The sequence below is a fragment of the Salmo salar genome, chromosome ssa29 (genome assembly GCF_905237065.1).
Source record: "Salmo salar chromosome ssa29, Ssal_v3.1, whole genome shotgun sequence".
Taxonomy (NCBI): domain Eukaryota; kingdom Metazoa; phylum Chordata; class Actinopteri; order Salmoniformes; family Salmonidae; genus Salmo; species Salmo salar.
In genome coordinates, this window is record NC_059470.1 from 42,864,592 (window position 1) to 42,878,130 (window position 13,539).

At 42.0% G+C, this 13,539-nt stretch overlaps 1 protein-coding gene across 1 annotated transcript in view; it reads right to left on the reverse strand.

Moving 5' to 3' along the window:
• Positions 1 to 13,539, reverse strand: part of vipr1b (vasoactive intestinal peptide receptor 1b) — a 165,827-nt gene that overhangs the window by 71,813 nt on the left and 80,475 nt on the right. Inside the window, exon 4 of the mRNA XM_045710828.1 lies at positions 4,149 to 4,249. Within this exon, the coding sequence (XP_045566784.1) occupies positions 4,149 to 4,249 (101 nt within the window). The remainder of the gene's footprint in view (positions 1 to 4,148; positions 4,250 to 13,539) is intronic.

Genomic DNA, 13,539 nt, shown 5'->3' on the forward strand with positions numbered 1-13,539 from the left:
GTGGTTCTCTATCATTCTGGAACACTGTGTGTGGTTCTGGAACGCTGTGGTTCTCTATCATTCTGGAACACTGTGGTTCTCTATCATTCTGGAACAATGTGGTTCTCTATCGTTCTGGAACACTGTGTGTGGTTCTGGAACACTGTGGTTCTCTATTATTCTGGAACACTGTGGTTCTCTATCATTCTGGAACACTGTGGTTCTGTGTTTCTGGTTCAGTACACTTTAGTTCTGTGTGTTATTCGGGTTTCTGTATCCTGGAGACAGTCCAATGTAACAGTGTTGAACCAGGGAGTGTTTCTGAACGATCTCAATCAATACTGAAATTACTTAAACCAAAAGAAACAAAACTGTGTAGAAATGATAATGGACCTACATTTATAGTCTCTTCATTCATAACTATAACAGCCATTTATAGTCTCTTCATTCATAACTCACTATAACAGCCATTTATAGTCTCTTCATTCATAACTCACTATAACAGCCATTTACAGTCTCTTCATTCATAACTGACTATAACAGCCATTTATAGTCTCTTCATTCATAACTGACTATAACAGCCATTTACAGTCTCTTCACTCTGTCCAGAACATTCATTTACAGTCTCTTCACTGTCCAGAACATTCATTTATAGTCTCTTCACTCATAACTCACTATAACATTCATTTACAGTCTCTTCACTCTGTCCAGAACATTCATTTATAATCTCTTCACTCTGTCCAGCTTGCTAACAGTCTTTGAAACCGAATGTAGCCAGCAGGGAAAAGAGTTTGACACCCCATCAATGAATATTCAGCAGGTTGATCAGACTCTGCAGGATTCAAGTGAACGTAAATATTCAGATTAACGCCATAAGACGTCTTCATGACGTCATATATGAGAAGAAAAAAAAATCACACACTATTCTATTATCTAAACTATAATTTCATTTTCGATGCATATGCATCAGCCAAGTAACTGGGATACAGCCACTCATTCCCCTCATTGACTTGTAAAATGTAGAAAAGATAATAGAGATATTATACTGAGCTGTGATCTGCTGCAGCCAGCGGCTGAGGTAACGACGACGATGAGCCACAACGTAAACGGCCAGAAATAGAGAGAGATCCTCATGACATCATCATCATCATCATCTCATCTCTAGTTAAACCAGATGGACTGCCACCCACAGAGAAACTAAAGAGATTGTGTTCTCTCTCCTCACTGTCGTTGATGCTTCGCTACTGGGTTCTATTCCTGAGGAGGCAGACTTTTATAGTGTTTTATTCAATAAGTACCAGACAGACAGACAGACGGGAACCACACTTGCGAAAATGACCCGTTCACCTATTCTGCGTCTCACAAAGACACAGCGGTTGGAACCCAAAATCGCAAATTTGAAATTCATCAGACCAAAGGACAGATTTCCATCGGTCTAATGTGCCCATTGCTCATGTTTCTTGGTCCAAGCAAGTCTTTTCTTCATTTTGGTGTTCTTTAGTAGAGCTTTCTTCGCAGCAATTCGACCATGAAGGCCTGATTCACTCAGTCTCCTCTGAACAGTTGATGTTGAGATGTGTCTGTTATTTGAACTCTGTGAAGCATTTATTTGGGCTGTAATCTGAGGCTGGTAACTCTAATGAACTTAACTTCTTTGGGATAGGGGGCAGTATTTTCACAGCCGGATTAAAAACGTACCCGATTTAATCTGGTTACTACTCCTGCCCAGAAACTAGAATATGCATATAATTAGTAGATTTGGATAGAAAACACTCTAAAGTTTCTAAAGCTGTTTGAATGGTGTCTGTGAGTATAACAGAACTCATATGGCAGGCCAAAACCTGAGAAGATTCCATACAGGAAGTGCCCTGTCTGACCATTTGTTGTCCTTCTGTTGCATCTCTATCGACATTACAGCATCTGTGCTGTAACTTGACACTTTCTAAGGCTTCCATTGGCTCTCTAAAGCCGCCAGAAAGTGGAATGGGGTGTCTGCTGTCTCTGGGCAAAGTATAGGAGCAGAGTTTGTAAGTGGTCAGCCTGGGGACAGTGAGACTAGAGATGCGCGGTCACGAGAACTTGCCATGTTTTTCTTTCAGTATTTGAATGAATACAACGTTGCCCGGTTGGAATATTATTTCTATTTTATGAGAAAAATAGCATAAAATGTGATTTTAAACAGCGTTTGACATGCTTCTAAGTACGGTAATGGAATATTTGGACATTTTTTGTCACGAAATGCGCTCGCGCGTTACCCTTCAGATAGTGACCTGAACGCACGAACAATACGGAGGTATTTGGATATAACTATGGATTATTTGGAACCAAAACAACATTTGTTGTTGAAGTAGAAGTCCTGGGAGTGCATTCTGACGAAGAACAGCAAAGGTAATCCAATTTTTCTAATAGTAATTCTGAGTTTAGGTGACCCCGAAGTTGGCGGATGTCAAAATAGCTATCCGTGATGGCCAAGCTATGTACTCAGAATATTGCAAAATGTGCTTTCGCCGAAAAGCTATTTTAAAATCGGACATAGCGATTGCATAAAGGAGTTCTGTATCTATAATTCTTAAAATAATTGTTATGTATTTTGTCAGCGTTTATCATGAGTAATTTAGTAAATTCACTGGAAGTTTTCGGTGGGTATGCTAGTTCTGAACATCACTTATGAACTTGATTGAACAAAACATGCATGTATTGTATAACATAATGTCCTAGGAGTGTCATCTGATGAAGATCATCAAAGGTTAGTGCTGCATTTAGCTGTGATTTGGGTTTATGTGACATATATGCTTGCTTGGAAAATGGGTTGTGTGATTATTTGTGTCTATGTACTCTCCTAACATAATCTAATGTTTTGCTTTCGCTGTAAAGCCTTTTTGAAATCGGACAATGTGGTTAGATTAACGAGAGTCTTATCTTTAAAATGGTGTAAAATAGTTGATTGTTTGAGAAAATTGAATTGTGGTATTTTAGTTGGTTTTGTATTTCGCGCCGTGCGATGCCATTGGCTATTGCCAATGGGTTCCGCAGGCGGAACGGGGTTCCGCTAGCGGAATGTCTGTCCTCAACAGGTTAACCTCTGCAGCGGATATAACTCTGGGTCGTCCTTTCCTGTGGCGGTCCTCATGTTTCATCATAGCGCTTGATGGTTTTTGCGACTGCACTTCAAGAAACTTTCAAAGTTTTTGACATTTTCCAGATTGACTGACCTTCATGTCTTAAAGTAATGATGGACTGTTGTTTCTCTTTGCTTATTTGAGCTGTTCTTGCCATAATATAGACTTGGTCTTTTACCAAATAGGACTATCTTCTGTATACCACCCCTACCTTGTCACAACACAACTGATTGGCTCAAACGCATTAAGAAGGAAAGAAAATCCACAAATTAACTTTTAACAAGGCACACCTGTTAATTGAAATGCATTCCAGGTGACTACCACATGAAGCTGGTAGAGAGTCCAAGAGTGTGCAAAGCTGTCATCAAGGCAAAGGGTGGCTACTTTGAAGAATCTCAAATATATTTTGAAACACACATTTGTGGTTACTACATGATTTCATATGTGTTATTTCATAGTGTTGATGTCTTCACAATTATTCTACAATGTAGAAAATAGTAAAATAAAAAAAAACTTGAATGAGTAGGTGTGTCCAAACTGTTGACTGGTCCTCTATGTATAAAGTGCCCTGGGAAAGTATTCAGACCCCTTGACTTTTTCCACATTTTGTTATGTTACAGCCTTATTCTAAAATGGATTAAATACTTTTCCCCCCTCATTAATCTACACTCAATACCCCATAATGACAAAGCAAAAACTGTTTTTTAGACATTTGTGCTAATTTATAAAAATGTAAATATGAAATATATTACATTTACATAAGTATTCTGACCCTTTACTCAGTACTTTGTTGAAGTACCTTTGGCAGCAATTACAAATCAAATCAAATGTTATTTGTCACATGCTGCGAATTCAACAGGTGTAGACCTTACTGTGAAATGCTTACTCATAAGCCCTTAACCAACAAAGCAGTTCAAGATAGAGTAAGATAATATTTACAAAATAAAGTAAAGTAAAAATAAAAAAGTAACACAATAAAAATAACAATACAGAGGCTATTTACAGGGGTTACCGGTACTGAGTCAACTGGATGGGGGAAACTGTACTCACGTCATCTCCAGTGTTGTTGGCGTTATAACCACAGTTCAGGGCGATGTCCAGTGGATGGATTTCAGTCCAACCTTCTGAGGTACATGTCTTTGACAGGTTACCTAGGGAACACATAATACAGGTACAGGTTACCTAGGGAACACAGGATACAGGTAGAGGTTACCTAAGGGAACACAGGATACAGGTAGAGGTTACCTAGGGAACACAGGATACAGGTAGAGGTTACCTAGGGAACAGAGCAACCCCAGAGTTTAGATGGAGTAGCAACGTTCTGGAGAGGTTAGATGAAGTAGTAACATCCTGGAGAGTTTAGATGGAGTAGCAACATCCTGGAGAGTTTACATGGAGTAGTAACATCCTGGACAGTTTAGATGGAGTAGCAACATCCTGGAGAGTTTAGATGGAGTAGCAACATCCTGGAGAGTTTAGATCGAGTAGCCAACTCCCCCAGAGTTTAGATGTAGTAGTAACATCCTGGACAGTTTAGATGGAGTAGCAACATCCTGGACAGTTTAGATGGAGTAGTAACATCCTGGACAGTTTAGATGGAGTAGCAACATCCTGGAGAGTTTAGATGGAGTAGCAACATCCTGGAGAGTTTAGATGGAGTAGCAACATCCTGGAGAGTTTAGATGGAGTAGCCAACTCCCCCGGAGTTTAGATGTAGTAGTAACATCCTGGACAGTTTAGATGGAGTAGTAACATCCTGGACAGTTTAGATGGAGTAGTAACATCCTGGAGAGTTTAGATGGAGTAGCCAACTCCCCCAGAGTTTAGATGGAGTAGCAACGTTCTGGAGAGTTTAGATGGAGTAGTAACATCCTGGACAGTTTAGATGGAGTAGCAACATCCTGGAGAGTTTAGATGGAGTAGTAACATCCTGGACAGTTTAGATGGAGTAGTAACATCCTGGAGAGTTTAGATCGAGTAGCCAACTCCCCCAGAGTTTAGATGGAGTAGCAACATCCTGGAGAGTTTAGATGGAGTAGTAACATCCTGGAGAGTTTAGATCGAGTAGCCAACTCCCCCAGAGTTTAGATGTAGTAGTAACATCCTGGACAGTTTAGATGGAGTAGCAACATCCTGGACAGTTTAGATGGAGTAGCAACATCCTGGAGAGTTCAGATGGAGTAGCCAACTCCCCCAGAGTTTAGATGGAGTAGTAGCATCCTGGAGAGTTTAGATGGAGTAGTAACATCCTGGACAGTTTAGATGGAGTAGTAACATCCTGGACAGTTTAGATGGAGTAGCAACATCCTGGACAGTTTAGATGGAGTAGTAACATCCTGGACAGTTTAGATGGAGTAGCAACATCCTGGACAGTTTAGATGGAGTAGTAACATCCTGGAGAGTTTAGATGGAGTAGCAACATCCTGGAGAGTTTAGATGGAGTAGTAACATCCTGGAGAGTTTAGATGGAGTAGTAACATCCTGGACAGTTTAGATGGAGTAGCAACATCCTGGACAGTTTAGATGGAGTAGCAACATCCTGGACAGTTTAGATGGAGTAGTAACATCCTGGACAGTTTAGATGGAGTAGCAACATCCTGGAGAGTTTAGATGGAGTAGCAACATCCTGGAGAGTTTAGATGGAGTAGTAACATCCTGGAGAGTTTAGATGGAGTAGTAACATCCTGGACAGTTTAGATGGAGTAGCAACATCCTGGACAGTTTAGATGGAGTAGTAACATCCTGGAGAGTTTAGATGGAGTAGTAACATCCTGGACAGTTTAGATGGAGTAGTAACATCCTGGACAGTTTAGATGGAGTAGTAACATCCTGGACAGTTTAGATGGAGTAGTAACATCCTGGAGAGTTTAGATGGAGTAGTAACATCCTGGACAGTTTAGATGGAGTAGCAACATCCTGGACAGTTTAGATGGAGTAGCAACATCCTGGACAGTTTAGATGGAGTTGCAACGTTCTGGAGAGTTTAGATTCAGAGGAAGTGTGTAGTTCTAATGGGGATGGGGAGAGTCAGGAAAAAGGCAACACATACAGCAACAGCGATCAATCAGCCCCTCCCAGTCCACTGGTTCTGTCTGCACAGAGTTAATTTGGACAATCAGTTAAAGTTTAGACTAAATATTTTGAGAGCAGAGTGCTGTTGTTAATTAAGAAATGGAATACTATAATTGTAAATGAAACACTGCTAGCGAATCGATTACTCTTTTCTGTAAACTAACAGGAATCCAGCCAATCCAGAATACTTTTTATTCCCTGGCATCGATCCCTTCATATCAAGCCTGTAGTTGCCGCCTGTGTGAGATGAAACTTCTTTGTCTCATCGTCTCTCCTTTCCTTCCAAGACCCCCGACAGGCTGGCAGAGCACAGACACTGACTGTCTCCAAGTCCTGTATCTCTCTGGCAGGAATATGGATGATCAGCATGAGATCAAATCAAATCAATTTATATTTGTCATATGCTCCGAATACCACAGGTGAAAATGCTTAATTTACAAACCATTAGCCAACAATGCATTTTTATAGATAGAGAGTGGCAGTGGGACTCTGTTAATCTCTCAATACTGCCTGATAGAGTAAGGGCTAAACAGACATTGCTGTGGCACATGGATTAATGTTTCTCCAGTTAGAGAACACCTCCATGATGACAGTCGATGCAAATTGGTTTTAAAAGAGGACCATTCAATAAATCCACATCGGTATCGACCACTTGCCAAAACAGGAACATACAATCATCAATATATTGTCATCACAGCTTGATCTGCCAATACCAACTATGTTTAGTGACATTTAGGAACTGATTGCATCAATATGGTAGCTTCACCCAGAATACATCACAGTCTTATAAGGAGATGTTTTTAAGGAGCATGTGTCACACTCATACACACACATTCACGCTCGCACACACACACATGCACGCTCGCACACACACATTCACGCTCGCACACACACACTCACGCTCGCACACACACATGCACGCTCGCACACACACATTCACGCTCGCACACACACACTCATGCGAATCTAGATTATTTGCCAAAAAAAGTTTGAAGTAATGTCCTATGATGTTAATTGAAAAGTGGATAATTCTTTAAATTCTCTGTTCAGAGAGCTGTCTCAGAGAGAAACAGATTTACACCATCTGAGGATATTTGGAGACGGGTCAATTTACCAAAATCCATTTCACTTTTTAAGAGCTGTATCATTCCAATCACTCATATGGCCCTTCACACATATGGCACTTCACTCATATGGCACTTCACTCATATGGCACTTCAAACGGTTATAAAAGTGACTGCTCTGAACTAATTATTCAGAGTTGGCTATATTGGATTTTGATTGGCCAATGCATGTTGAAGTGAGTTTTTCCCCTCCTGTTTTCTCTGTCAATTCTCCATATTCCTGAATGAATTTGGGACCTCAGCTGAGAACTCCATTCTCTAAATGATCACCAGATGGCACTTCAATCGTTTTGCAGGTTTTCTCGCAAAAAGGGGTTTATTTTATTTGCATTATCCAAAAGGCACTTTTTTGAAATGACCTCCAAGAAATTCCACAAAGTTGTCAACAGTGACACTGGAATCACAGAGAACAATTATTTATGAACACTTCCTTCCATTTGAATATTGAAGGAAGATGTTGTTGATTTAATTAAAAACAATATTTTCTCTGCCAGCTTTTAGCTAATCAAACCAATGCTCAAATTACATGCAAAAGTAAAATGCTGCGACAGTTTCATCAAACAGAAGTAAAACGTTATAGCTATTCTTACCTGGATTCTCATTATTAGCCACTCTTTGCCCATATCTAGAATATTATTTTGAGTCTTGACTATACGTTTAATAGTCAATGTTGATCTGCACTCAGACGGATATTCCACCATCTTAGCCTGATTTATCCTGACTTTCTGACAATTGTGTAATTCATAAACAACTTAACTATTGAAATGTAAGCAGCAGGTAATAAGACCAGTTACAGAAAGGATTACAATACCAAAACAAAAAAAATCATAATATTTCACTCAAGTCAACCTTACCAACAAGATTGTAATACAGTCTTCAGTACTATTCATATTAACCTACTGGACATCTGTAGCACAAACAAACAACAATATGAAGCAAAGATTATTCACTTTATTTTAAATTATGTTGAAATAAATGATGAATGAAATCACACGTTGTTAAATGTGGTAGCTGCAAACTGTCTGCGTTTACATCCCTCTCAGTAAAATCACTACAGTAGAAGGAGAGAGGTTACAGGAGGAAAGGGTGAGGGACTAGGTGGAGGTTCAGACTGCTACAGTAGAGGGAGAGAGGTTACAGGAGGAAAGGGTGGGGGACTAGGTGGAGGTTCAGACTGCTACAGTAGAAGGGAGAGAGGTTACAGGAGGAAAGGGTGAGGGACTAGGTGGAGGTTCAGACCGCTACAGTAGAGGGAGAGAGGTTACAGGAGGAAAGGGTGGAGGTTCAGACTGCTACAGTAGAGGGAGAGAGGTTACAGGAGGAAAGGGTGGGGGACTAGGTGGAGGTTCAGTTCTCCTGTACAGTTACCCTCCTGTAGCTTACCAACCAGCTGGTAATTAGAACCAGGTGCACTAGATTAGGGTTGGAGAAAACCTACAAGACGGTAACTCTCCAGGAGAGACTTGCATCAGACCATGTTGGATCCATGATAAGACAGCGCCGAAGAGGATGGCCGTTTTACGTGCTCCTAACCAACTGTGCTATTTTGTTCGTTTTTTTTAGCATTGTTTGTAACTTATTTTTTTAACTTGTTTTGTACATAATGTTTCTGCTACCGTCTCTTATGACCAAAAATAACTTCTGGCCATCAGAACAGCGATTACTCAACTCGAACTAAAAGAAGCTTTTTCCTCTAATGAGTCAGACGAAAAGGATATACTGCTTTCCTGTGAACAGGCCCAAATCTCTGTCACTTGCGTGAAGAAAAGATGGAGAAAAAGCTGGGGGCAGGTCGGGCTGCCTTCTGAGAATCCGTAGGCGAGCGAGTAAACTCCCACTGCCGCGCGTTCTATTGGCTAACGTGCAATCATTGGAAAATAAAAATGGTGACCTACGATTAAGATTATCCTACAAACCGGACATTAAAAGCTTTAATATCTAATGTTTCACCGAGACTCAACGCCGACACGGATAATATTGAGCTCGCGGGATTTGCTGCGGCAGAAAAGAGAAGCTACGTCTGGTAAGACGAGGGGGGTCTATTTGTCAATAACAGCAATATTGCTCACCTGAGGTGGAGTACCTAATGATAAGCTGTAGACCACACTATCTACCAAGAGGTAGAGTACCTAATGATAAGCTGTAGACCACACTATCTACCAAGAGAGTCTATATTATTCATAGCCGTCTATTTACCACCACAAACCGATGCTGGCACTAAGACCGCTCTCAACCAGCTGTATAAGGCCATAAAAAAACAAGAAAATGCTCACCCAGAGGCGGCGCTCCTAGTGGCCGGGGACTTTAATGCAGGGAAACTTAAATCAGTTTTACCAAATTCTTACCAGCATGTTAAATGTGCAACCAGAGGGAAACAACTCTGGACCACCTTTACTCCACACACAGAGAAGCATACAAACCTCTCCCTCGCCCTCCATTTGGCTAATCTGACCATAATTATATCCTCCTGATTCCTGCTTACAAGCAAAAACTAAAGCAGGAAGTACCAGTGACTCACTCAATATGGAAGTGGTCAACCGACGTGGATGCTACTCTACAGGACTGTTTAGCACAGACCGGAATATGTTCCAGGATTCATCCAATGGCATTGAGGAGTACAGCACATCAGTCATCGACTTCATCACGACGACGTCCTCCAGTGACCGTACGTACATATCCCAACCAGAAGCCATGGATTCCAGGCAACATCCACATCGAGCTAAAGGCTAGAGCTGTCGCTTTCAAGGAGCGGGAGACTAATTTGGACGCTTATAAGAAATCACGCTGTGCCCTCAGACGAACCATCAAACAAGCAAAGCATCAATACAGGATTAAGATTGAATCCTACTACACCGCCTCTGAAGCTCGTCGGATGTGGCAGGGCTTGAAAACTTTTACGGACTAGAAAGGGAAACCCAGATGTGAGCTGCCCAGTGACGCGAGCCTACCAGACGAGCTAAATGCCTTTTATAGTCGCTTTGGGGCAAGCAACACTGAAGCATGCACGAGATTACCAGCTGTTCTGGATGACTGTGTGATAACGCTCTCGGTAGCCAATGTGAGCAAGACCTTTAAACAGGTCAACATTCACAAAGCCGCGAGGCCAGACGGATTACCAGGACGTGTACTCAAAGCATGCGCGGACCAACTGGCAAGTGTCTTCACTGACATTTTCAACATGTCCCTGACTGAGTCTGTAATACCTACATGCTTCAAGCAGACCACCATCAAGCAGACCACCATAGTCCCTGTGCCCAAGGAAGCGAAGGTAACCTGCCTAAATGATTACCGCCCCGTAGCACTCACATCTGTAGCCATGAAGTGCTTTGAAAGGCTGGTCAAGGCTCACATCAACAGCACCCTGTTTAATGAAAACATGTAATTCGTTGTTATTTTAATGTGTTGGTAACCAACATTAAAATGTATGCACTCACTACTGTAAGTTGCTCTGGATAAGAGCATCTGCAAAATGACAATTTTTTTTATAACTGTTTACAGAAAATCCATCATGGGGGAAATTAGGTACTGTGGTAAATGTATTATTTTTATGGAAATGAATGTATATTTAAATCATTATATAGTTCATAAACAAGTTGTGTAATTGTAAGACCTTTTTACAGCTGGTCTAGTGAGTGTAGCTTAAACTGTTAAAAAGCTGTACCATTTTGAAAACCAAACACTTTAGGCTGACATTGACATTCATGATGTTTTATGCAATTAAAATAGTTATCATTCACAGTATTTATGTTTTGTGGCAGGACTTGTGCTGTTATCAGTCCTTCCAGCAAAAAAACCTGGACATTAATTTATAAAAAACAACGTTTTAAGTGAAATATTAGCGATCGTCTTAAATTGAAAAAGCTAATTTGACCTATGTACTAACAAGGCTTTTCAGCATCAGCTGCTTGACTACTGCTAGAGAGTACTGTAGCTTTAATGATCTACTGCTAGAGAGTACTGTACCTTTAATGATCTACTGCTAGAGTACTGTACCTTTACTGATCTACTGCTATAGAGTACTGTACCTTTAATGATCTACTGCTAGAGTACTGTACCTTTAATGATCTACTGCTAGAGGGTACTGTACCTTTAATGATCTACTGTAGTGCAACAACAGATGTCCTCACATTGGATGGGTTGGTTAGGATTCTAATCTTCTCTCTAACAGCCTAATACACACTCTTAGAGTAGGTTCACCCCATTAATGTACTTGGTCTTGTAAATGTGTTTCCATGTAAGAAATCATCCCATTCCACTCATTCCACCGCGGCGTCAATCTAACATAATAAAAACATCCCCATTAACATCTGTCAGTTTATTTTGCATTGGATGCGCCTCATTCCACCACATCCATCTATGTCGTGACAGAGCTAAAGCGGTGATTGTCAGACAATGAGAGGACGCTGTGTCCCCCGGTAGTTACTCTGACTGTGTCCCCCAGTAGTTACTCTGACTGTGTCCCAGTAGTTACTCTGACTGTGTCCTCCAGTAGTTACTCTGACTGTGTCTCCCAGTAGTTACTCTGACTGTGTCCCCCAGTAGTTACTCTGACTGTGTGTCCCAGTAGTTACTCTGACTGTGTGTCCCAGTAGTTACTCTGACTGTGTCCCCCAGTAGTTACTCTGACTGTGTCCTCCAGTAGTTACTCTGACTGTGTCTCCCAGTAGTTACTCTGACTGTGTGTCCCAGTAGTTACTCTGACTGTGTGTCCCAGTAGTTACTCTGACTGTGTGTCCCAGTAGTTACTCTGACTGTGTCCCCCAGTAGTTACTCTGACTGTGTCCCCCAGTAGTTACTCTGACTGTGTGTCCCAGTAGTTACTCTGACTGTGTGTCCCAGTAGTTACTCTGACTGTGTCCCCCAGTTGCTACTCTGACTGTGTCCCCCAAGTAGTTATTCTGACTGTGTCCCCCAGTAGTTACTCTGACTGTGTGTCACAGTAGTTACTCTGACTGTGTCCCCCAGTAGTTACTCTGACTGTTTGTCCCAGTAGTTACTCTGACTGTGTGTCCCAGTAGTTACTCTGACTGTGTCCCCCAGTAGTTACTCTGACTGTGTCCCCCAGTAGTTACTCTGACTGTGTCCCCCAGTAGTTACTCTGACTGTGTGGCCCAGTAGTTACTCTGACTGTGTGTCCCAGTAGTTACTCTGACTGTGTCCCCCAGTAGTTACTCTGACTGTTTGTCCCAGTAGTTACTCTGACTGTGTCCCCCAGTTGTTACTCTGACTGTGTCCCCCAAGTAGTTATTCTGACTGTGTCCCCCAGTAGTTACTCTGACTGTGTGTCCCAGTAGTTACTCTGACTGTGTCCTCGAGTAGTTACTCTGACTGTGTCTCCCAGTAGTTACGCTGACTGTGTGTCCCAGTAGTTACTCTGACTGTGTGTCCCAGTAGTTACTCTGACTGTGTGTCCCAGTAGTTACTCTGACTGTGTGTCCCAGTAGTTACTCTGACTGTGTCCCCCAGTAGTTACTCTGACTGTGTGTCCCAGTAGTTACTCTGACTGTGTGTCCCAGTAGTTACTCTGACTGTGTGTCCCAGTAGTTACTCTGACTGTGTCCCCCAGTAGTTACTCTGACTGTGTCCCCCAGTAGTTACTCTGACTGTGTCCCCCAGTAGTTACTCTGACTGTGTGTACCAGTAGTTACTCTGACTGTGTCCCCCAGTAGCTACTCTGACTGTGTCCCCCAGTTGTTACTCTGACTGGGTCCCCCAGTAGTTACTCTGACTGTGTCCCCCAGTAGTTACTCTGACTGTGTCCCCCAGTAGTTACTCTGACTGTGTCCCTCAGTAGTTATTCTGACTGTGTGTCCCAGTAGTTACTCTGACTGTGTCCCCCAGTTGCTACTCTGACTGTGTCCCCCAAGTAGTTATTCTGACTGTGTCCCCCAGTAGTTACTCTGACTGTGTGTCACAGTAGTTACTCTGACTGTGTCCCCCAGTAGTTACTCTGACTGTGTGGCCCAGTAGTTACTCTGACTGTGTGTCCCAGTAGTTACTCTGACTGTGTCCCCCAGTAGTTACTCTGACTGTTTGTCCCAGTAGTTACTCTGACTGTGTCCCCCAGTAGTTACTCTGACTGTGTCCCCCAGTAGTTACTCTGACTGTGTGTCCCAGTAGTTACTCTGACTGTGTGTCCCAGTAGTTACTCTGACTGTCCCAGTAGTTACTCTGACTGTGTGTCCCAGTAGTTACTCTGACTGTGTCCCCCAGTAGTTACTCTGACTGTGTCCCCCAGTAGTTAC